The sequence below is a fragment of the Lepidochelys kempii genome, chromosome 1, assembly GCF_965140285.1.
Source record: "Lepidochelys kempii isolate rLepKem1 chromosome 1, rLepKem1.hap1, whole genome shotgun sequence".
Lineage (NCBI taxonomy): Eukaryota > Metazoa > Chordata > Testudines > Cheloniidae > Lepidochelys > Lepidochelys kempii.
In genome coordinates, this window is record NC_136380.1 from 16,553,728 (window position 1) to 16,579,735 (window position 26,008).

The 26,008-nt window shown below is 49.3% G+C and overlaps 1 protein-coding gene across 7 annotated transcripts in view; it reads left to right on the forward strand.

The window, feature by feature from the left end:
* Positions 1-23,270, forward strand: part of CAPN5 (calpain 5) — a 148,062-nt gene extending 124,792 nt beyond the window's left edge. For 4 of the 7 annotated variants that reach the window (XM_073335229.2, XM_073335252.2, XM_078852147.1 and 1 more), the window contains 4 exons: positions 455-651; positions 3,025-3,146; positions 19,556-19,692; positions 20,841-23,270. In XM_073335229.2, the coding sequence (XP_073191330.2) occupies positions 455-651; positions 3,025-3,146; positions 19,556-19,692; positions 20,841-21,023 (639 nt within the window). In that variant the 3' untranslated portion in view covers positions 21,024-23,270. The other 3 variants (XM_073335258.2, XM_073335275.2, XM_073335268.2) reach the window with 3 other exon arrangements.
* Positions 23,271-26,008: the final 2,738 nt, after the last annotated feature.

Consider the following 26,008-nt stretch of genomic DNA (forward strand, 5'->3'; position numbering starts at 1 on the left):
ACTAGTATTCCTGGGTGCCACTGGCTTAGTCATACCTGTCAGCATGAAAGCGGTAGGAGGGGGCACCAAGGGTGTTAGTATCAGAAAGATTGGGACACTGGGAGAGCTTTCAGAGAGGTAGGGCAGTAAATACACACACACACACACACAGCAAAGCAGAAGGGATAGCCCCTGCTAAATAGGAATGGTTGATCTGTTACCCTGAGCACTCAACCTCCCTTTAACCTACCTGGCGTGGTGCTCCATCTCTCGCTAGTAGCTAGACCACACAGAGCGGTTTATGAGTCTGCTCCTGTCTCTGCTGGAGCTGATGTTTTAGCTCAAGCTGCAGAGGCTTCTGCTTCTAGACCCGGACACCGTGGTTTCAGTCCCTGCAGATGCACCCACACGAGGGGCCATCATTCCATGGGTATTGAAAAGAGGGGCTGAGTATCCTGTTGTGATCTGTGCCCAGGTTGAACTGAACCGGAATTACAGGATGCACACCTTGCAGCAGCAAGTGGCCACCTCCATCTACATTAACTCCCGGAGCATCTTCCTGAGGACAGACCTGAAGGAAGGCCGCTATGTCATCATTCCAACTACCTTCGACCCGGGTCACATGGGAGAGTTTCTTCTCCGGGTTTTCACAGACGTGCCTGCAGATTGCAGGTAAGGAGCCCATCTTCTTATCCTCAGTGTCACGTGGCGAACTGGAACAGGGTAAACTCTCTGGGCTCCCATAAATGATCTGGAGGATGGTGTGGATTGCACCCTCAGCAAGTTTGCAGATGACACTAAACTGGGAGGAGAGGTAGATACACTGGAGGGTAGGGATAGGATACAGAGGGCCCTAGACAAATTACACGATTGGGCCAAAAGAAATCTGATGAGGTTCAACAAGGACAAGTGCAGAGTCCTGCACTTAGGACGGAAGAATCCCATGCACCGCTACAGACTAGGGACCGAATGGCTCGGCAGCAGTTCTGCAGCAAAGGACCTAGGGGTTACAGTGGACGAGAAGGTGGATATGAATCAACAGTGTGCCCTTGTTGCCAAGAAGGCCAATGGCATTTGGGGCTGTATAAGTAGGGGCATTGCCAGCAGATCGAGGGACGTGATCGTTCCCCTCTATTCGGCATTGGTGAGGCCTCATCTTGAGTACTGTGTCCAGTTTTGGGCCCCACACTACAAGAAGGATGTGGAAAAATTGGAAAGAGTCCAGCGGAGGACAACAAAAGTGATTAGAGGACTGGAACACATGACTTATGAGGAGAGGCTGAGGGAACTGGGATTGTTTAGTCTGCGGAAGAGAAGAATGAGGGGGGATCTGATAGCTGCTTTCAACTACCTGAAAGGGGGTTCCAAAGAGGATGGCTCTAGACTGTTCTCAGTGGTAGCTGATGACAGAACGAGGAGTAATGGTCTCAAGTTACAGTGCAGGAGGTTTAGGTTGGATATTAGGAAATACTTTTTCACTAGGAAGGTGGTGAAACACTATAATGTGTTACCTAGGGAGGTGGTGGAATCTCCTTCCTTTGAGGTTTTTAAGGTCAGGCTTGCAAAGCCCTGGCTGGGATGATTTAGTTGGGGATTGGTCCTGCTTTGAGCAGGGGGTTGGACTAGATGACCTCCTGAGGTCCCTTCCAACCCTGATATTCTATGATTCTATGAACCCCTGCCCTGTCCCGAAGGAAGCTCTCAGTAAGGGCCTGTTGCAGGAGTGTTCTGGCACAATGTGACTTAGCAGGTGAATTTGCAGATCACAAGCTGCTTAAGAACCTGATAGATGTTCGTGATCACAGGGCGACCTAGTGGGTTAATGACCCAGTGTGCAAACTAAGGTGTTTCTTAGTAAAACAAATGAGGAAGGGAAGGATGGCCCAGTGGTTAGGGCACTAACTGGGGACTTGGGAGATTCCTAGGATTCCAATTTCAGTTCCCTGCTCTGCCACAGACTTCCTGTGCGACCTTGAGCCAGTCGCTTGGTCTCTCTGTGCCTCAGTGTCCCATCTGTAAAATGGGGATAAAAGCACCTCCCTACCTCACTGAGAGGATAATACGTTAAAGATGGGGAGGTGCTCACATGCTCGGGTGAGGGGCACCATGTCAGTACAATAGCTAGCTCGGTAGAAGGAGCTTGCTCCTTATGTGAGGAATAAATCCATGCTCCACAACTAACATGTGCCCTGTCCTAGAATTTGCACTTTCTTTCGCCCTTATTTTTATTCTCTGCAAGAAAGAAAGAAAATGGCAAGGAAGGTAGGGCGGGAGTGAGGTGTAAATTCTGCCAGACTCATTGCAGGCTGTACAGGAATTGGGGGATTCCTGGGGGTATTTTCTTTTCTCTCCCCATTTCCCAACTGCTAAGTTGCAAAGCAACGCGTGTTTAATGTGGTGTGGAAACAAAGTGACCTCACTTGGCCTTCCCCATCCTCTGCCCTTCCAGTCACCAAACCCGCACAGAGTTTGCAGTGGGCTTCCTTTCAGTGGGGACCCAACTGGCCAGCCAGCCGTGTGTACCTCACTCCCTCCTCCAGAAGCATCTGGAGCAATATCCAGATCTGCCTCAGAATGCCACGCAACAGGGCTCTGCTCAGAGGCACCAACTTCTACTGTGCCGGGGAGAGCTCAACCCCCGCTTTGCCCCAGGCCCTGCCCCCACTCCACTCCTTCCCCAAGGCCCCACCCCTGCCCCACCTCCTCTCCACCCCCACCCTGCCTCTTCCCGCCCTGTTCCACCCCCTCCCCCGAGTGCACCCTGCCCTTGCTTCTCCCGAGGAACAGCTGATTGCGGGTGGCACTGGGATAGAGGGGGAGGTGCTGATTGGTGCTGATTGGGGAGGTGCTGATTGGGGCCGCCAGCGGGCAGGAGGCGCTGTGGGGAGGGGGAGGCGCAGATCAGGGTGGCTGTGGGTGGGTGCTCCAGCCCCGGAGCACCCACGGAATCGGTGCCAACGGCTCTGCTGTTAAAAAGAGCCATTAGCTCTGAGAGCCCAGGCGTGTCTGACATGACATCTCCCTTGCTGTTGATTCCCCACGCAGAGAGCTGACCTTGGACGAGCCTCCTCGCACCTGCTGGAGTGGAATGTGTGGCTATCCACAAGTGGTGTCCCAGGTCCATGTCCTGGCAGCAGCTGGGCTGAAGAATCAGGATTTCCAAGGAGGTACTGGCCGTTTTATTGCTTGTTCTGTGCTCACTGAGGGACTGGGAACCAATGCTGAGCTTTGGTTTTGTTCGAAGGAGAGTAGGACCAAGTCCTTTGTTTTCAGATCATGTTCCATGATGATCCAACAGGGGCTAAGGCAGAGTACCATGGGGACAGGTGCCTTCAAAATACAAGAGATGGATCGGATTTGGCCCAGTGGTTTATTTCACAGAGACCCATTTGGAAGACAGGATGGAGAGGGACCTTCTGGGTCAATGATCCCAGTCCCCTGCCATTGCAGGCATCATTCATAATACTCCTGCAGGATCGGTTCTCCACAGCCCTGCATCTTACGTGGTCACATACCCCTGTGCAGCATGGGTGTATGATTACCCGAGGTGCCAGGCAATGGAGAATCAGACCCACGACCTCCCCTGGAGATATGGGTCAGGGAGCCAGAGGGTTCCAATGATACAGTGAAGTCGCTGTTAGAAAATCAGCAGAAGAGGAGCATCTTGTGAGACTCACTCTAGACACTCGCAAGGGCTCCGTAAAGATCAAAAGGCCTCTATGGGTGTCAAGGCTTTCACAGGTGATAGCCGTGCTGAGATCCTGGGACACTAACAGAATGGCTCTGCATAGATTTAGAGCCACCGCATCACCCTGCCCTGTAAGGCACGATCACGGAAAGGACATTGCAGAAGGCTGGAGGCGTACGAGAGATAACAGGCAGCACATTACACAGTGCATAATCACACTCAAAATCACGGGCTGCAAGGCGTTACGGAGACCGATGGTTTAGCGAGATAGAAACAAAGGGTCAGACGCTGTTCGTCACTAAGCCTGGCCTTTGCAATTCCAGAAGGGAAGTTACACAGGCTCAAAGTGGTTACAGGGTTACAGAGCATGTATCTCTGCATAGCTGGCAGGTGCATGGTGGGGAGGGTGCTGGGAGGTTCATGTGGCTTTTTTAAAGCATCAGGTCTAGGCCCTTGCCAGGGTACTGAACTGCTTGCCTCCCCCCTCCTCTATCCTTTGGGGATGGGCAGTGGATTCTCCAGAGGCGTGCACCTTCTCTTGGCACTTTGCCATTTTCAGGGCCTCTCATCAGGAAGACAGCAGTACTGCCCCCCCCCCCCCCGAGTTGTGCTGGTGAGTCCTAGCTCCTTTCTTGGCTGCTAAAGAGAGAGACCTTGCAAGGGGCCTCCACCCCTCCACTCAGTTTCACCACTTACATCTGGATCAAGAAACCCTAGGATAATAGTGGCTGGGCGGGGGGAGAGGGGTGGCTTTTGCTAGTTCTGCTTTTAAAAGAAACACGGGAGCTGCTGTGGACGTTCATGACTTTTCCAGATTGGAACTCATCCTATCACAGCCCTTCTCACCACCTCTCTTGCCCTGACCGGTAATGAGTTCCCAGGCAATTTGCATCAAGGGCGTCCCTTGCAGGGCCTTGAGAAGGATCCTTGTGGCAAACCGGCTGTTCCAAGACTAACACGGCTCCTTCCTTGTGCTGTGAATGCTGCAAACAGCGCCCTTCTGGGCTCTCCAGCAGGGGCATAGAGGGGTTTATCCGAGGCAGGTTTCTCCTCAGGGGAGAGCCAAAGATTTGATGGCTCCCTACTCATAGAACCCATCAGCCTGAGTCGTCTCTCACTTACTCTGGTGTAAGCCAGGAGCAGTTCCACTTCACTGGCAGATGGAGTCAGTGGGCTGACTAGGGGGCTGGTCTGAGACGACGGAGAGCTGGGTTCTAGTCCCAGCTCTGCTCCTGGGCAAGTCACATCATCTCCGGGCTATTGCTTCCCCTTCCAGCCTTTTTCAGGCACTCCGCTACTGTGGCGATGAGCATGGTTATGAACCTTTAGAAATCAGGGGGATCAAGTCAGTGATGTGAACGGGGAATCCAGCCTGACATCTGGATCGTATGGTGTAGGGCTCCTTCGTCCTCATTCCCACCTGTGCTCTGGTTTTCATGGATAACCAGTTTCCTGGGATTCCATGCTGCTGTTCTAAAGACGTGCTCTGTTGGAGAAGGAAATCAACCAACAGAGCCTCTTCTACACCCTCCGAGATCTTGGCTCTGAAGAACTGGGTCCCGGGTACAGTGTGATTAGGCGGCTGCAAGGTGGAGACTTTTACACCAAGATGCCACCTGCAGCCTCTGGAATGGCATTTCCCTGCTGTATTCCAGCTGTTCCACTGCTTCAAGCCGCAAAGCATGCTGCCCTCTGAGTAGATGTGAGATCACTGAGATCAGGGCAGAGCAATACCAGCAGCAGCGTGTCCTCCACACTCAGCAATTCGTGTGCATTGGTGGTTCCCAGGGCAGTTGTGTGTCTCCTGTCTCCCAACCCTTCCCAGACATTTGGGGTCAGTGATTTATGGGTGGAATTTGGCTCTGGCTGGTGGAAAATGAGGCTTTCATGGATCTTCCCAAAGAAGCGTTTGGAAAGCATGGCTGCGAAATCCTGCAGCTGTTTCTAATCCTGGAAGCAAGGAGCCCTGGGAAGTGGAAAGTTACGGAGTAGGGGGGCAGTAAATCACTGCCAAGTTTTCTCTGGGAACAAGAGATGAGGAAGTTCAGTCTCTGGCCTTGGGAAGTGGATTGGTTTGTTCCTCAGCATTCCCAGTGTGCACTTGGATGGAACATTGACACCTGGCTGTGTTTCCTTGGCAGTTACCAAAGGCTCTTGTGAGAGCATTAGCCTTGCAGCCTGCTCTGCTCCTCAAACAATGATTCATTCTCCACGACAAACACAGGGACATGGGCCTGCTTCCTAACGGGGAAATGTTGGTTATGGTGGGATCCTTCTTCTCTGGCCCTGCAGCTCACGCAGTCACCCGGGCCCTGACTTGATTGCTTCACCCTGTGTCTGGCCTGCCCTCAGCCCCCGTGACACCTCCTTCCAGTCCAGCCAGTGCACAGCTGCTACAATGAACTGCCTTGCCTGGCAGGCTGACTCTGTAACATGCCCATCCTTGAGCCTCCCCCTGGTCCCCCTGCCACCCATCACGTCTAGCTTCAATTCTTCTCAGCCTCAAGACTCCACACCATCCTGCTCCCTCCCTCCCTCCTCCACCCGTGCTCATCCCACCTCCCACTCCAACCTGCAGCCTCTTCTCTTTGTTGCCCCCTAGTGTACAGAGGGCCTGCCCCAAGTCGAGTGACCAGGTAGCAAATGTGAAAAATTGGGACAGGGTGAAGCGTAATAGGCACCTATATGAGAACAAGCCCCGAATATCGGCACTGTCCCTATAAAATTGGGACATCTTTGCCTTGCTCCAACAAGCCACCACCTTCTCTGCCCTCAAGCCCCTCCCTGAGACACATGTTGCCCCCAAGAAATAATCCAACTATCCTGTAATTCTCATTTCTTCTTCGAGTGCTTGCTCATGTTGATTCCAAGGAGGTGTGTGTGTGCACAGTCATCGGAAGGTTGTTTCCTAGGGGTACCCATTGGGTCGGCTGTGGAGACCCCTGGAGTCACGCCTTCCTGGCGGTGTATATAGGTCCCTGCCAACCCGTTGCCTCTTCAGTTCCTTCTTATCGCCAGTGACAGTCGTTGGAGCAGCTCTTCTCTTGCAATGGCAAGCGATCCCCTAGTGGCCTCTTTCTTGTTATACCTGTAAATAGTTGAAAACTTAGTATTAGTTCAAGTAGTTCCTAGTTAGTTTAGATAAGTTTCAGTTGGAGGTTCCCCCCACCACATTCTCCTCCTGGGGATCGGGGCATGCCTCGGTCTCAAGGGTTCAAACTGTGCGGGTCCTGTCTGAAGCCTATGCCAAAGGGAGACCCACACAACTCCTGCTTCAAGTGTCTGGGGGAAGCCCATCAGACTGAGAAGTGCAAAATCTGTAGAGGCTTCTTCCCAAGGACTAAAAAGGAGAGGGAATTTAGGCTGACGTGGCTCCTCATGGAGTCAGCCCTTCGACCCCAGTCAGCACAGGTGCATCCAACCCCAAGCCCAGCACTTTGGTGTGGAGTGCACCGGCCTCCGTAAGAGAGGCTGTGGTTCTGAGAAAGGACCTGGGCTCCAGGGACCCTAGGCACCGCCACTCCCTGGCGCCAAAGACCTCCTCCGGTATGAGTGCCCAGCACCACTCCCATTCGCCGATGCCACACAAAAGAAAGAAGGCCGACAGAGGTCGCTCTCCCTCTAAAGCAGTGGAACGAGGAGGTGCCAGTGGGGTGTGTCCCACTCCAGGACACCCTGCTCCAGCTCCCACTCAGCCGGCACTGTTGACTCTGGCCTTGCAGGGAGGTCCGTCGAGTCTGGTTCTAGTGGACTCCCCAGTGCAGAAGTGTCAGAAGGAGGATTTAGACTTTCCTGCCATGCCGGACACCTTTGAGGCGGCAAGGGACCTCGTAGCGATGATGGCGAAGTGTATTCTATTGGGGGTGGGGATGTTTCCAGCTTCACATTGCCAACTAGCAGGCAGTCCTTGGCCGCTATAGTTTTAATTCTTGGAATATGTCCAAATTTAAGGAGCTCCTTCTGGCAGACTCCCGCTCAGAGTTTGCTGCTGTCCTTGAGGAAGGCAAGGTCATCATGAGGATCTCCTTACAGGCCTCCCTAGATTCAGCGGACTCTGCAATCCATACCAGGGCGACAGCCATAGCCATGAGAAGGAGCTCATGGTTTCAGTTGTCGGGACTCCCACACGAGGTCCTGCAGACCATTCAGGACTTGCCTTTCGCCTGCATAGGGCTCTTCTCGGAGCAAACAGACACTAAGCTCCGCAGCCTGAAGGACTCACGGGCAACTCTGAAGTCCTTGGGGCTTCATATGCCAGCCCCCCGGAGGAAGCATTTTAAACCGCAGACTGCCCCTCACTTCTACCCAGCTCCTCCTAGACAGGACTATAGCAGAAAGCGGTGCAGGAGAAAAAGACAGAGACCTTCTCAGTCCTCCTCTAGCCAGGGCCAGGGCTCAGCAAAGCAGCCCTCAGCCTCGAAGCCAAACTTTTGAAGGTGCACCTGAGGGCAACGCACCAGTTCAGATCCCAGATCCTTCCCCTCCTTTTGTGAATCGTCTATCCCATTTCTACCATGCCTGGGCACAAATCACCTCAGACCAATGGGTCTTGAGCACAGTAGAATTGGGATATTCTCTCCAATTCTGTTCCCTCCTGCTTTCCCACCCTCCTTCCCCATCCCTCTTCAGGGACCCTTCTCACGAGTAACTTCTCATGCAGGAGGTGCAAACGCTCCTACAACTTGGGGTGGTGGAGGAGGTCCCTCTAGAATTCAGGGGCAGGAGATTCTATTCCCGATATTTCCTAATCCTGAAGGCCAAGGGTGAGCTCAGACCTATTTTAGACCTGTGAAACCTCAACAAACTCATGAAGAAGATAAAGTTCTGCATGGTCTCCCTGGCTTCCATTGTCCCCTTCCTGGATCCGGGGGACTGGTACGCTGCCCTCAACTTGAAGGACACTTACTTTCACATGTCCATGATCCTGTCCCACAGATAGTTCCTCTGCTTTGTGGTCAATAATACCCACTGACAGTTCACAGCCCAACCCTTCACCTTTTCGGCAGCCCCTCGGGTGTTCACCAAGTCCATGTTGGTCGTGGCAGCCTTCCTGCGGAAACGGCAGGTGCAAGTATTCCCGTACCTCAATGACTGGCTAATCAAAGGCCGCTCCAGGGCCCAGGTGGAGGTCCATGTGAGCCTAATTCAAACGACATTCCACAGGTTCGGCCTGATACTGAATCTGGCAAAGTCGACCTTAACCCCAACTCAGAGAATAGAGTTCATCGGAGCTCTCCTAGACTCCGGTCAAGAAAATAAGAACATACATAAGAACGGCCATACTGGCTCAGACCAAAGGTCCATCTAGTACAGTATCCTGTCTTCCAACAGTGGCCAATGCCAGGTGCCCCAGAGGGAATGAACAGAACAGTAATCAAGTGTTCCATCTCATCAGCCATTCCCAGCTTCTGACAAACAGAGGCTAGGGACACCATCCCTGTCCATTCTGGCTAATAACCATTGATGGATGTATCCTCCATGAACTTATCTAGTTTGTTTTTGAACCCTGTTATAGTCTTGGCCTTCACAATATCCTCTGTCAAGGAGTTCCACAGGTTGACTGTGCATTGTGTGAAAAAATACTTCCTTTTGTTTGTTTTAAATCTTCTTCCTATTAATTTCATTTGGTGACCCTTAGTTCTTGAGTTATGAGAAGGAGTAAATAACACTTCCTTATTTACTTTCTTCACACCAGTCATTATTTTATAAACCTCTATCATATCACCCCTTAGTCATCTCTTTTCCAAGCTGAAACGTCCCAGTCTTATTAATCTCTCCTCATATGGCAGCCGTTCCATACCCCTAATAATTTTTGTTGCCCTTTTCTGAACCTTTTCCAATTCCAATATATCTTTTTTGAGATGGGGCAACCACATCTGCATGCAGTATTCAAGATGTGGGCCTACCATGGATTTATATAGAGGCAATATGATATTTTCTGCTTTATTATCTATCCCTTTCTTAATAATTCCCAACATTCTGTTTGCTTTTTTGACTGCCGCTGCACATTGAGTGGATGTTTTCAGAGAACTATCCACAATGACTCCAAGATCTTTCTTGAGTGGTAACAGCTAATTTAGACCCCATCATTTTATATGTATAGTTGGGATTATGTTTTCCCGTGTGAATTACTTTGCATTTATCAACATTGAATTTCATTTGCCATTTTGTTGCCCAGTCACCCAGTTCTGAGAGATCCTTTTGTAGCTCTTCACAGTCTGCCTGGGACTTAACTATCTTGAGTAGTTTTGTATCATCTGCAAATTTTGCCACCTCACAGTTTACCCCTTTTTCCAGATCATTTATGAATATGTTGAATAGGACTGGGCCCCGTACAGACCCTTTGGGGACACCACTATTTACCTCTCTCCATTCTGAAAACTGACCATTTATTCCTACCCTTTGTTTCCTATCCTTTAACCAGTTATCAATCTGTAAGAGGACTTTCCCTCTTATCCCATGACAGCTTACCTTGCTTAACAGCCTTTGGTGAGGGACTTTGTCAAAGGCTTTCTGAAAATTCAAGAAATATCCACTGGATCCCCCTTGCCACATGCTTGTTGACCCCCTCAAAGAATTCTAGTAGATTAGTGAGGCATGATTTACAAAAACCATGTTGACTCTTCCCCAACAAATTATGTTCATCTATATGTCTGACAATTTTGTTCTTTACTATAGTTTCAACTAGTTTGCTCGGTACTGAAATCAGCCTGTAATTGCCGGGATCACCTCTGGAGCCCTTTTTAAAAATTGGCGTCACATTAGCTATCCTCCAGTCATCTGGTACAGAAGCTGATTTAAATGATAGGTTACAGACTACAGTTAGTAGTTCTGCAATTTCACATTTGAGTTCCTTCAGAACTCTTGGGTGAATACCATCTGGTCCTGGTGGCTTATTACTATTTAGTTTATCAATTTGTTCCAAAACCTCCTCTAATGACCCCTCAATCTGGGACAGTTCCTAAGATTTGTCACCTAAAAAGAATGGCTCAGGTTTGGGAATCTCCCTCACATCCTCAGCCGTGAAGACTGATGCAAGGCACCAAGCCAGGGCATTCCTTCTGGAAACTCGCTTTCTCTACATGGGAGCCATCATAGAGGAACTCAAGCGATACCTGACCACTTTGGCATGAAATTGCCTGAGGCTGCTTGGCCATATGGCCGCTTGTACGTATGTAGTACAGCACGCCAGGCTGCGACTCCAACCCCTTGAGGCTTGGCTAGCCTCGGTGTACAGGCCGAACCGAGACCACCTAGACAAGTTGAGGGTCACAACCCTCAAGGTGGTGGCCCTCAGGTGGTAGCTCGACCCACAAGGGGTGTATACGGGAGTCCCCTACTCAAGGCCCCATCCCTCGCTGTATCTAGTAACGGACGCATCAGTGATGGGCTGGCACTTAGGAAGACTCAGGACTCTGGGCCTCTGGTTCCAGGCAGAACTTTCACTTCACATCAATGTCAGGGAGCTAAGAGTGGTCCCCCTTGCTTGCCAGACGTTCCAGGCCCATCTGGAGGGCGTATGTATATCAGTATTGAGCGACAACACAACAGCAACGTTCTATATAAACAGGCAGGATGGTGCTCGCTTCTCTCCCCTGTGCCAGGAAGCCCTCCAGCTGTGGGACTTCTGCATCACCCATTCGATACATCTAGAGGCATCGTATCTCCCAGGTTCCCAGAACGAACTGGCCGATCATCTCAGCAGGTCATTTCACAATCATGAGTGGTCCCTCCGCCTGGAGGTTGTGATCAACATCTTCCGTCGGTGGGGGTTTCCCCAAATAGACTTGTTTGCAACAAAGTACAACAGGAAGTGTCACCAGTTTTGCTCCTTCCTGAATCACAGCCCGGGCTCATTCACAGATGCTTTTCTCCTCCCTTGGAAGGACCACCTACTATATGCTATCCCACCCTTCCTGCTTGTACACAAGGTCCTGCTGAAGGTCAGACAGGAGGGAGCATCAATGATCTTAATAGCACCAGTGTGGCCACACCAATGTTGGTTCACCATGCTTCTAGACCTGTCAGTGGACTTGCCGATAACCCTGTCCCTGGTCCCGGACTTGATCACGCAGGACCACGGCCGCCTCCAGCATCCTGATCTGCAGTCTCTCAATCTTGTGGCATGGAAACTCTATGGCTAAACCCTTTGGAGCTCACATGCTCAGACCCTGTTTGAGAGGTCCTCCTTGGCAGCAGAAAGCCATCCACCAGGGCCACTTATCTGGCCAAGTGGAAAAGATTCTCCATTTGGGCATTACAAAAAGACACTCCGCCCTTACAGTCACTGATTCCCTTTATCCTGCACTATTTGCTGCATCTGAAACAATAAGATCTGTCGGTGTCATTAGTAAAGGTTCACCTGGCCACCATCTCAGCTTTCCAGCCCTGTTCAGCCGGTCGCTCAGTTTTCGCGAACCGCATGGTGGGCCACTTCCTCAAAGGATTAGATAGGCTGTACCCTCAGACAGCCAATTCCCCCATGGGATCTCAACCTGGTGTTCTGTAGGCTGAAGGGACCTCCTTTAGAGCCCTTAGCAACATGCTGCCTCCTCTGCCTTTCCTGGAAAGTAGCATTCTTGCTGGCAGCCAAGAGGGTGTCTGAGCTTAAGGCCTTAACTTTGGAACCCCTATATACGGACTTCGATAAGGACAGGGTGCAGCTGTGACTGCACTCGGCCTTTCTCCCAAATGTATAATAGAATCATAGAATATCAGGGTTGGAAGGGACCTCAGGAGGTCATCTAGTCCAACCCCCTGCTCAAAGCAGGACCAATCCCCAACTAAATCATCCCAGCCAGGGCTTTGTCAAGCCTGACCTTAAAAACTTCTAAGGAAGGAGATTCCACCACCTCCCTAGGTAACGCATTCCAGTGCTTCACCGCCTTCCTAGTGAAAAAGTTTTTCCTAATATCCAATCTAAACCTCCCCCACTGCAACTTGAGACCATTACTCCTCGTTCTGTCATCTGCTACCACTGAGAACAGTCTAGATCCATCCTCTTTGGAACCCCCTTTCAGGTAGTTGAAAGCAGCTATCAAATCCCCCCTCATTCTTCTCTTCCGCAGACTAAACAATCCCAGTTCCCTCAGCCTCTCCTCATAACTCATGTGTTCCAGACTCCTAATCATTTTTGTTGCCCTCCGCTGGATGCTTTCCAATGTTTTCACATCCTTCTTGTAGTGTGGGGCCCAAAACTGGACACAGTACTCAAGATGAAGCCTCGTCAGTGTCGAATAGAGGGGAACGATCATGTCCCTCGATCTGCTGGCAATGCCCCTACTTATACATCTCAAAATGCCATTGGCCTTCTTGGCAACAAGGGCACACTGTTGACTCATGTCCAGCTTCTCTGTATGAGGGAAATGAAGGGTTTGGGCCTAGAGCGAGATAAATGTGATTCTCTCAGGCGGGTGGTTTGGGATCCACTTAATGAACTTGGGATGTTTACACTACAGAAGTAAGAGAGGGCAGAAGCAGGCTTGGAATTCAACATACCAGGTGGAGAACTGTGATCTCAAGGGAACAATACATGGTTTAATTTTTATGTTCTTCCCTACTTGTGTAGCTGCTATTCTAGGTTCACAAACACAGTCCCTCATTAATATGGACACTGATCTAGATTAGAGTGACTACAACTGGTGGTGAATCTACCGCATGGGGTCATATAATGAAAGGAAATATAATTATATTGTCCATATCCAAACTCCTTAGGCTTCCAGTCCATGAAGGCCTTGATTATGGAGTGTTACTTTGGGTATATCTGCCAAACTTTAGAGTACAGAGTCTCTGAATTACATTGCAGTTCATTCTCAGTTGCTCATTTATAGAATAAGCTCCTGGAATGTATATGTAAAATGCAATGAAGAAAATGGAAATGAAGGGTGACTAACCACTGGGACAAACTACCAATGGAAGTAGTAGATTTTTCCATCTTTTGAGCTCAGTGGTTTGAGCATTGGCCTGCTAAACCCAGGGTTGTGAGTTCAATCCTTGAGGGGGCCATTTAGGGATCTGGGGCAAAAATTGGGGATTGGTCCTGCTTCTAGCAGGGGGTTGGACTAGATGACCTCCTGAGGTCCCTTCCAACCCTAGCCTTCTATGATTCTATGATTCTCGTCCACTGTAACCCGTAGGTCCTTTTCTGCAGAACTGCTGCCTAGCCATTTGGTCCCTAGTCTGTAGCAGTGCATGGGATTCTTCTGTCCTAAGTGCAAGACTCTGCACTTGTCCTTGTTGAACCTCATCAGATTTCTTTTGGCCCAATCCTCTAATTTGTTTAGGTCCCTCTGTATCCTATCCCTACCCTCCAGCGTATCTACCTCTCCTCCCAGTTTAGTGCCATCTGCAAACTTGCTGAGGGTGCAATCCACGCCATCCTCCAGATCATTTATGAAGATATTGAACAAAACCGACCCCAGGACCGATCCTTGGGGCACTGCGCTTAATACTGGCTGCCAACTAGACTTGGAGCCATTGATCACTACCTGTTGAACCCAATAATCTAGCCAGCTTTCTATCCACCTTATCATCCATTCATCCAGCCCATACTTCTTTAACTTGCTGGCAAGAATACTGTGGGAGACCGTGTCAAAAGCTTTGCTAAAGTCAGGGAATAACATGTCCACTGCTTTCCCCTCATCCACAGAGCCAGTTATCTCGTCATAGAAGGCAATTAGATTAGTCAGGCATGACTTGCCCTTGGTGAATCCATGCTGACTGTTCCTGATCACTTTCCTCTCCTCTAAGTGCTTCAGAATTGATTCCTTGAGGACCTGCTCCATGATTTTTCCAGGGACTTAGGTGAGGTTGACTGGCCTGTAGTTCCCCGGATCCTCCTCCTTCCCTTTTTTAAAGATGGGCACTACATTAGCCTTTTTCCAGTTGTCCGGGACCTCCACCGATCGCCATGAGTTTTCAAAGATAATGGCCAATGGCTCTGCAATCACATCCGCCAACTCCTTTAGCACTCTCGGATGCAGCGCATCCGGCCCCATGGACTTTTGCTCGTCCAGCTTTTCTAAATAGTCCCAAACCACCTCTTTCTCCACATGCTGTGCTGTCCAGTGCAGTAGTCTGGGAGCTGACCTTGTTCGTGAAGACAGAGGCAAAAAAGCATTGAGTACATTAGCTTTTTCCACATCCTCTGTCACTAGGTTGCCTCCCTCATTCAGTCAGTTGCCCACACTTTCCTTGACTTTCTTCTTGTTGCTAACATGCCTGAAGAAACCCTTCTTGTTACTCTTAACATCTCTTGCTAGCTGCAACTCCAAGTGTGATTTGGCCTTCCTGATTTCACTCCTGCATGCCTGAGCAATATTTTTATACTCCTCCCTGGTCATTTGTCCAATCTTTCACTTCTTGTAAGCTTCTTTTTTGTGTTTAAGATCGGCAAGGATTTCACTGTTAAGCCAAGCTGGTCGCCTGCCATATTTACTATTCTTTCTACACATCGGGATTTCTACACATTGAGGTTATCCCTGTAACCTCAATAAGGATTCTTTAAAATACAGCCAGCTGTCCTGGACTCCTTTCCCCGTCATGTTATTCTCCCAGGGGATCCTGCCCATCAGTTCCCTGAGGGAGTCAAAGTCTGCTTTTCTGAAGTCCAGGGTCCGTATTCTGCTGCTCTCCTTTCTTCCTTGTGTCAGGATTCTGAACTCGACCGTCTCATGGTCACTGCCTCCCAGGTTCCCATCCACTTTTGCTTCCCCTGCTAATTCTTCCCGGTTTGTGAGCAGCAGGTCAAGAAGAGCTCTGCCCCTAGTTGGTTCCTCCAGCACTTGCACCAGGAAATTGTCCCCTACACTTTCCAAAAACTTCCTGGATTGTCTGTGCACCGCTGTATTCCTCTCCCAGCAGATATCAGGGTGATTGAAGTCTCCCATGAGAACCAGGGCCTGCGATCTAGTAACTTCCGTTAGTTGCCGGAAGAAAGCCTTGTCCACCTCATCCCCTTGGTCTGGTGGTCTGTAGCAGACTCCCACCACGACATCACCCTTATTGCTCACACTTCTAAACTTAATCCAGAGACACTCAGGTTTTTCTGCAGTTTCATACCGGAGCTCTGAGCAGTCATACTGCTCTCTTACATACAATACAACTTCCCCACCTTTTCTACCCTGCCTGTCCTTCCTGAACAGTTTATATCCATCCATGACAGTACTCCAGTCATGTGAGTTATCCCACCAATCATATTCCAATCACATCATAATTCCTTGACTGTGCCAGGACTTCCAATTCTCCCTGCCTGTTTCCCAGGCTTCTTGCATTTGTGTATAGGCACTTGAGATAACTCGCTGATCGTCCCCCTTTCTCAGTATGAGGCAGGAGCCCTCCCCTCTCACGTTCTCCTGCTCGTGCTTCCTCCCGGTATCCCACTTCCCCACTTACCTCAAGGCTTTGGTCTCCTTCCCCCGGTGAACCTAGTTTAAAGCCCTCCTCACTAGGTTAGCCAGCCTGCTTGCGAAGATACTCTTCCCTCTCTTTGTTAGGTGGAGCCCATCTCTGCCCAGCACTCCTCCTTCATGGAACACCATCTCATGGTCAAAGAATCCAAAGCCTTCTCTCTGACACCACCTGCATAGCTATTCGTTGACTTCCACGATTCGACGGTCTCTACCTGGGCCTTTTCCTTCCACAGGGAGGATGGACGAGAACACCACTTGTGCCTCAATTCTCAATTCCACGCGATATTCCACGCGAATTCCACGCAATATTTTTCTTCCTGTGTTCTTTCCTAAGCTGCACGCTAACAACAGGGAATGAATGCTTCACTCCCTGGATGTCAGATAAGCATTAGCCTTCTACATTGGAAGAACGAAGCCATTTCGAAAATCATTGCAACTCTTCATTGCAATTGTAGAGCGGATGAAAGGGCTTCCAGTCTGGTCCCAAAGGATCTCTTCTTGGATCATGTCCTGTATCCTGGCATGCTATGACTTGGCAGAGATACCTTCCCCCGTGCTGACGGCACACTCCACAAGGGCACAGGCATCCTCAGGTGCGTTCCTGGCACAAGTTCCTATTCAAGACATCTGCAAGGCAGCGATGTGGCCGTCGATCCACACCTTTACGTCTCACACTGCCATTATGCCGCAGGCTAGAGACGATGCAGCATTCAGCAGAACAGTGCTACAATCAGCGATTCCGTGAACTCTGACCTCGCCTCCTAGGTAAGACTTGGGAGTCACCTACTTGGAATCGACATGAGCAAGCACTTCAGGAAGAAAAAACGGTTACCTACCTCTTGTCATTGTTGATCGAGATGTGTTGTTCATGTCCATTCCACAAGCCACCCGCCTCCCCGCTGTCAGAGTATCCGGCAAGAAGGAGCTGAAGAGGTGGGGGGTTGACAGGGACCTATATACACCGCCATGAAAGCGCGACTCCAGGGGGCTCCACAGCTGACCCGATGGGTACCGCTAGGGGGAAACCTTCCGACGACCGTGCACACGGCATGCACACACCTACTTGGATTGGACACGAGCAACACATCTTGAAGAACAACAGTTACGAGAGGTAGGTAACCGTTTTTTTCTAAAGCCCCTCCGAATGTATTCCTTTTCCGGGGGCCCTACTGTGTCCTGTCTGCTCTGCTGGATTGGAAACTCTTCAAGGCAGAGCCCGTCTCCTTTCTGGATCTTGTCCAATGCTGAGTGCACACACGCCTGGTTACTTAACAAACCTGGCCTTACCCTCTAACCATACCTCGCACGTGAAGCGTTCCCCCGTCCCATTATTGTTACCGATCCTGGGTGGAATTCACCCCGTGGCCTCCCCAGTCCCATGGCGCCGAGGTGGGATTTGGGACTTGAGCGATGGAGTGAATGTCGTTTGCTCTCAGTCTCGAGTAAAATCGAGCTTTTCCTTACCCAAAGCCCACAAGCCACCAAAGTAGTGAGAGCAAATGAGTCACTTTTGGCCGGTGTTAGCAACCAGCTGTCCGCGAGTCTCACAAGTTGCTCCAAGAAGGCTGTGTCTACGTGGGACAGGCCAAGGACCCGAGTCTCCTCTCGCACTGCCTCGACGCCAGTGCAGTTCCATTGGCTTCACTGGCATTCCTCTTGATGGGCACCTGTGAGAGCGGAACCCAGAGCTCGGTTTTAGCCAGGGTTCATCCCAAAGGCAAGTGGGGGTTGTGAGATAAACTACAATCAATGAGCAGATGTGTGGGAAGCACTGCAGGGATCGAACACAGCTTGGTCCATCTCCAAAGGCCCTCACTGTGACGAAGCCTTGTACCTAGACGAGACTGAGAACAAGTAATGAGCTGGGATAATTTGTCCCTTGATTGTCCCGCAAGCAATAAAAGCATATTATGCAGTGATCCAGCACAAGGCTGGGACTCCACATTACACTGCACTTGCAAGTCAAAGGTAGCCTTTGGCCCTCTGCATTTAGGGCTAGATTGTGCAAGTTGGTGGACTGTGGGGTAGAAACCTGGGTACCTCTTTCCCTTACAAAGTTCCTATAGGTGGCAGCATGGTCCAGTGGTTAAGGCATGTCCTGGGAGGTAGGAGACTTGAGTTCTTTCCCCAGGTCTGCCTATAACTTTTGGGTAAGTCAGTTGCCCAATCTATAGAATGGGGCAGTGATCCTTCATCTTAGAAAAGAGATGACTAAGCGAGGATAGGATTGAGGTTTATAAAATCATGGCTGGTGTGGAGAAAGGAAATAAGGAAGTGTTATTTACTCCTTCTCATAACACGAGAACTAGGGGGCACCAAATGAAATTAATAGGCAGTAGGTTTAAAACAAACAAAAGGAAGTATTTTTTCACACAATGCACAGGCAACCTGTGGAACTCCTTGCCAGAGGATGTTGTGAAGGCCAAGACTACAACAGGGTTCAAAAAAGAATTAGATAAGTTCATAGAGGATAGGTCCATCATTAGCTATTAGCCAGGATGGACAGGGATGGTGTCCCTAGCCTTTGTTTGCCAGAAGCTTGGAATGGGCAACACTTGAGATTACCTGTTCATTCCTTCTGGGGCACCTGGCATTGGCCACTGTCAGAAGACAGGATACTGGACTAGATGGACCTTTGGTCTGACCCAGTATGGACGTTCTTATGTTCTTACCTCCTTTTATAAAGTGTCTTGAGATCTACGGATGAAAAATGCTCTGTGGGCTCAATTCAGCAAGGTGTTGAGTGCCCTCAACTGCACCGACGTCAGTGGGCATTGAGGGTGCTCAGCCCCTCTCAGAAAGTGCCTGCCACTTTGTAGGGTCTTGCCTTCTAAGAGCTAAATAGCTCTGGTGGTATCATGCAGAGTGTAACTAGACAGCAAACACTCACTGAGTAGTGAAGCGAGGTCCTTGCACTGGTAACAATTGCACTGCAATGTGGCCGTGGTGTGTTTTCTTCTGTTCATGTTTATGGGGCTATTTTTTGCAACGGCCTGCAGCTAAGATGCTCCGAAGCAGCTAGTGATTTTGAGGGCCCAGCAGGAGACACCTGCAAGAGCTCTGATTTTCAGAATGTGCTGAGCATCCGTTGTCTGAAAATCAGGCCTCTTCAGAGTGTTTCAAGCTGGGCACCCAAAATCACTAGTCAGTTCGGAACATCTGGGCTTGTATGTTACAGTGATGTTGTCACTTCACTGTTTGGGAACCACCTCCAGCTGGTTTGCTCAGCCGCTAGCCCACATCCGAGGTGACACCATGCATAATGCAAATGAACCTTGACCCCTGACATCTGTAGATCTCAAAGGACATTGCGTAGGTGGGTGAGCATCACTGTCCCCATTTTACGGAGTTCACTTGATTTCCTGCTGCCATTTGTGGGTTATAGACTATAATACCCACTGTCAGGAGTGACCCAAGCAAGGGCTAAGAGGAACAATGTTAGCTGCAGCAGGAGGTAAATTCTCTTTCCTCTCCCCAGGAGCAGACCCGTACGTGATCATAAAGTGCGAAGGGAAAAAAATTCGATCTCCAGTGCAGAAAAACACCCTGGCTCCAGAGTTTGATGTGAAAGGTCTCTTCTATCGCAAGAAGGCAGGACAACCCATCATTGTGCAGGTGACTAGAAGGCCAGTCTGTGGGGAGCCAGCAGGACTCAGGTTCTATTCCCTGATCTGCAGGGCAGCATTGGCTATTTCATCTTAATACTTTGTGACTCAGTTTTCCTGTCTAACAGTGATACTCATACTTGCTTCCTGGGGGATTGTGAGGCTCAATTATTTAACGTGTTAAGTGGAAAGTATTAATTTGTCAAGGTCTTAAGCAGAAATGTGGGCTTAAGAAGGTCTGGTGCTTTAGACAATGCGTAGGTACTAGTGGCCAAATTGTCAAGCCTTTTTACTAAGCTCTTCACTGATCTAATTCCCACTAAAGTCAATGGGAGTTTGCCCAAGTTTGGATTCCGTAATAAGAACTCAGTAAGGGCTTCAGGAGTTGGCTCATTATGAGGTACTACAGATACTTTTCACATCAAGTATAGCCTCTTCAGGGAGCCCTAAAAACAAAAGGAATGTGGGGTCTGGTTCTTCACTGCCTTTCAGCTCCTGTAGTCACTAACAACGCTTCCATGCTGTCGTTCCGACCCCAGCCTGCAGTGATCAGAGGAGGTGTGTATCTAATCCTGGGAGAGGCAAGGACACAAGTCATCACATCATTATTAAAATACCCTCTGTATGGCCAGTGACAAGGATTAAAAAGTCCACTCATCCACCCAGGAAAATGATTAGCCCAGTGACCATTTCGAAAGTGGAGGAAGATCAAGATTCACCAGCTGCAGAGGTGGAGAGAGAGGCTGGTCTAGAGATTAAGTTCCAGGAGATCTGGTCCCCACAGGTTTCCTGTGCGCCCTTGGGCAAGTCACTTAGTCACTTTGTCTCTTTGTGTCCCAAGTCCCCATTTGTAAAACGGAGATAACTATACTTCCTTTCTTCCACCCTTTGTCCGTTTTGTCTATTTAGACTGTAAGCTGTTCAGCTCAGGGACTGTCTTGCTTCTCGTATGTACAGCACCCAGCACAATATGGCCCTGATCTGATCTGGGGCCTCTCGGTGCTACTGCAAGAGAACTAATCAATAACAGCAAGAATAGAATGATAAAGGCATCCCATATACCCTGTACAGATGTTTGTACATGCAGAATAGGTTGCAGCAGAAAGCCTGCATGTGGCCCAACAGGAACAGCACCCATTTTGTGTTTTGTTTCTCTAGGTCTGGAACCATAACATTATAAGTGACGAGTTCCTGGGCCAGGTGGCCCTAACTGGTGACCCTGATGACCATCTGTCACAGCAAACCCTTCATCTCCAAGACAAGGGGAACAAAAAATCCAGTGGCATTTCAGGAAGTATTGCTGTGAGACTACTCAGCAGTAGCAAACTCACCAATGTCTAGCTTCTCAAGGAGTCTTCTTCTGGAGCCATATATGTGAATATAAAATATATATAGTATACATACCATCTGAAAGAGTGTATGAACTATGCATGCATCACACTTGAAGGGGCCAGTCTTATGTTTTCAATGTTAAACAAGGTGCCTTTTTGGGAACCAAAATGATTCTTTTCCTCACACGAGGCATCATTTGTAGCCAATACTAAAGTGGTTTGTGCCGGTGTGAAAGCACTGGGCATATGGTACATTCTGTGACAGCCAGAGTGGGATGCCCTGATGCTGTTTGTTTACATGGGGATGTTGCGCACCCCCAGAGATGGGCAGATTGGTCCCACCAAGCAATATGCCTCTTCGATTTACTTGCTTGGTTTTAGAAATTCATCATCACTGAAGTCTCCTTTAATCACATATCTGTGGTGGCATCTCAGAAAAGTGGATAACAGGGGGGGAGGGATAGCTCAGTGGTTTGAGCATTGGCCTGCTAAACCCAGGGTTGTGAGTTCAATCCTTGAGGGGGCCATTTAGGGATGTGGGGCAAAAACTGGGGGTTGGTCCTGCTTTGAGCAGGGGATTGGACTAGATGACCTCCTGAGGTCCCTTCCAACGCTGACATTCTATGATTCTAAGTGGTGTAAATGTACATGGTCGTTTGTATGCACAGTGGGCCCAGGTTTGTACACTGGCTGTAGAGCAGCTGGAAGGAGAAAATGTCCAGTCTTTCCAAAACAGCGAATCCCATCCTCCTTGGGCAGGCGGAGATTATGGCTGCACCACCCAGTGCCTGCTGTCTCACTTCCAGCTGGGTGTAGTCTACGTTGCCAAGTATCAACCCCAGTCTTTCATTGATAATTGGGAGAGGGGGAAATGGAAAAGCCAATCTGGCCCCTTTAACTAGTTCAGTAGTCCCCAAACTGTGGTGCGTGCCCCCCAGGGGGGTGCAGAGGAACATCTGGGGGGGTAGGGGGGAGCACCATCCAGCCTCGCTCTGCCCCCAGCTCTGCTCCAGCCCAGGTCCAACCGCCCAGACTCTGTCTGGTTTGTCGCAGTAACTGGCCTCTGCCACCGGGGGCAGGAAGAGCAGCAGGTGCTGCTGCTGCTGGAGCCCGGAGGAGCACTCAGGGATGGCTCCCTGCCCCCCCGCCCCACCTCTGAAGCACAGCTCCCCCTCCCGGTCCTGCCCCAGTCACCTCCCCCCACCTCCAGAGCACGGCTTCCCCTCCCACTCCTACCCTAGTCACCCCCCTACCTCCGGAGTGCAGTTGCCCCTCCCCCTCATGCCCCACTCACCTCCCCCCACCTCCGGAGTGTGGCTCCCCCTCCCCTGCCCAGCCCCATTCACCCCCCCCACCTCTGGAGCGCAGCTCCCTCTCCCCTGTCCTGCCCCACTTACCTCCTGCCCCTCCCGGGGTGGGGGCGGGGGAGTGCAAGTGAAAAAGTTTGGGGACCACTGAACTAGCTCCTAGGGAAAGTTACACAATACACAAACTATCTTGTCTATTTCTTACAGACAAGCAAGCCATAATGACAGGAAAGATGAGTTTTTACGGCCTTTTTAATTTCATCATATTATATCAGGACCAAAATGTCTTAATATTTGTAATCCTTTTAGGTCAATTTTTCTTTCTCTTAAGAAACAAAATTATAGAAGTAGGCTTTATTCCTCATCCACAGAAGAATCTTTTCTTACATCATTTATTTGGATCTCTTTTACTTTTAAAGCAGATTTGGGAGTGGAGCTATTGACATTCCATTGTAAATGTTGCTGTCTTTTCCACTTCAGTAACATGAATAGAAGTTTTAAGTTAAATTTGTTTGTTTGTTTTTTGGGGGGACAGATCAGCACTTTACAGTCAGCCTCGTTGGTCTAGGAGCTGTCTTTGATTTAATGCCTGCTATTTCCATCAATCATTTCATTCCTCACAAAGAATCCAGTATTGCACTTTATTACATAAAACTTTGTGGTGTGTTATGTGTTAAAATGGGCTGGGAAAATGTCTTTGTATACCAAAAGCATCCAAGTGTCATGCTGTACCAGATCAAAGAGCAGTCCAAACATGCAGTTAAAAAAAAAAAAAAAGCCAAAATTGTACAGATTGTACCTTCTATAAATAAATTGCATATATTTTATTTGAACGCCCTCAGTTCCAAATATCGTGGTCTTCCATAACCCTTTCACAAACCCAAGGGCTACTGTATGGATTGGGTTATTCAGTTTTAGATTCTTTTCAATAAACTTCCATTTCGAATTGATTTCTCTGCAAGCTTTTAATTCAAGCCAAGTCATGGGCATGATCTTAAGGTGAAGTCAGTAAACAGCTACCGGTATGCACACCCGATTACACTAATAAACGTTCACTCAATGGGGAAAGGGAATGTGCGGGGAGGACTAGATTTGGGGAGCATCCTTCTCATCTGAGAGCAAACCCTTACACTGTGTACCTGGCCATGAGCCACACAGTGTCAAGGTCTAACTTTCCAGTCCCCAGAACTCTTCTCCTCCTGAAAGACAGTCGGCCATGGCACAGATAGACCTGCTGGAGAATGTGGATCGGGTCCAGGTAAGAGCTGCGGTGGTTAAAGGTTACTCCTTTTCTCAAGCCAGAAAAGCAGCATTCCAGTGACAGTGGATCCCTGCCCCCACACTATGTGTGAGGCTCTGTTCTATGCACCCCTTTTGTGCCCTAATTCTGGGCTGCTCGAGGGGCAGGAGAGGCCACCAGTGTAATTCATGTGCCCCTGGGGGGGTTTCCCCGGCAGCCTCTGAATCTGTGCAGTGCTACATTCTGCGGCCCTATTACTACCAGCGAGCTGCATGGTAGCCCTGACAGGAGTAGCTGCAGCTCCAGGTGATTTCATCCTTCTACCCCCCCACAAATTTTTATTTACGTGCCGAAGAGGCGGTCACAGAGGAAGAAGCAGGGACAGCATGCTGTGGGGACCTTCTGAAAGCCATGAGACTTTGGGCATTTTCCTTTAGGTGTTGGTGGCATCGCTGTACTGGAGGAATTGCCTGGACTACCTGATGAGCTTACAGCCAGCAAACTCTCATGACGGTACTGTATGCTTCCATCGCACTGCTGGGCCCCCACGCCACACTCCCTCCCACTTTGCCTCCATTGCAGGAGAGTCACAGGAGGAAACCGAGTGCCCTCGTGTTGCGGCCCCTCTGCCCCATAGGGAAGGGGAGCAAACAGGAGAAAGAAGTCTCCCTCCCCACATGGGGGAAAAAAACAGGTAAAGTCCTTCAAGGCAAAGGCCCTGGTCATACTCATGGAGGCAGAAGAAAGGGGGTGGCAGAAAAGCCCCTGCATCCCTCCCAGACAGAATGGAGCTCTGAGATGGGGAGTGGGCAGGAAGGGACCCTCACCACCCCTACACCTGCAGGAGTGAGTGAGGTGGAAATACCCCAGAAGGTGCAGCGGGGGAGCTGCTCTGCTGCCTGTTCCCCTGAAGCCACCAGAGATGGGGAAATGGGCTGCTTGCCCTCTGACCCCTGAAGCTATTTCAAGGGGACACTCAAAAAGGGCAGCAAATCCATCTAGCAGAGAAAGTGAAATCAGCTCAGGCATCACGGCCTGCCCTGTGGGCAGCAGCGTCGACATTTTCATTGGGGGCCCATGGTTAGGCACAGGAACTAAAGCGGTCCAACTTTCCGAGGTGCTGAGCAAACCAGGGTGGATTTGATTTAAATCACTAGTCAGGAAGACTCGAGTTTATCATGGATTTCTACATAAAAGTGCATTCTTATTGGTTGTTATAACCTCAATACATATTCTTCACAACTCAGAGATAGATGTAGGTTTCATTTTTAGAAGGTACACACTATACATTTTTAAAGTGATTTATTTTGAAAACTTTTCAGATTCGTTTTACAGCTATATCTGAAAATGAATGATTGTTTGGTTATTTCATTTACCAAAGGTAATTGAAGCAGATATTTATGAAGTCACTGGGAGGTGAACTATCTCCAATTCAACAGGTTAATCATTAATATTGGAAGGATTTTCTTGCCATGCTGCATTAGGAGGAGAACATCACCAGACAGACATTTAAATTGTTTTATTTAACTAAAACAACAACGTTATGTATTTTTTTCTTCAACAGCAAAACTAAGCATCTCTAATGGTATCTTCTAGACTGAGCACTGAGTCCCACAGCGTAGATAGAAAGATTAACCTAAATAATCTATACAGAAGCCTCTGGAACCTCATAAAATTGGGTCCCTAATCCATGAACTGTTGGAACTCATTTACAAAACTTTCCTTAAACATTCCATGAATATGTTGTCTCATACCATAGAATTAGAATTAATAATCCCTATTCCATGATGAGATATCTTTGAGCTATAATGTATCTTAATTAAAACGATCTTTAGATAGGTTTTTTTCCCTCAAAAAGCATTTTATCAAAAAAATCCGATTTAAATTTTAAAAATCCGATTTTTTTTTAAATTGATTTTTATCCACCCTGGAGCAAACCCGACTATCTTTACAGTCAGTGGAAGATAGACATGCTTAGCACCTCTGACAGCCAGGCCACTTCCAGTCAGGCGCTTAAATATAGACTAATAGCTGAAAACCCATGCTGTCACCCGGGTGTACTTTGTAACGTCTTGTGTGTACACAACACCAATAATGGGGGGCTCGTGTCCATGTGGTGGGCTGCAGGGACAGTGTTGCTGTTCACACTTGTGCCCTGAAGTTTTTGCACGGGGCTGCCCCCAGCACACCTTCTGATACCCCACATGGCTGTTACCCCACTTTGTCTGATCAACTGCCAGGGACCCTTTGGACGCCAACGCTCCGCTGAAGTCTCCCAGTGGTGTTTGGACCTGGTGATACTGTAACCAAAAGAGCTCTCAGCCCGGCCGGTGGCTGTTTGCATCGCTTCATGCTGACTCCGCTGACATGCTGGGCGTCAGCGTGACATCCAAACAGAGTGACACCCTTGGAAGATTTGTGTAGGTGGCAAATTGGGAGGGGGTGGGT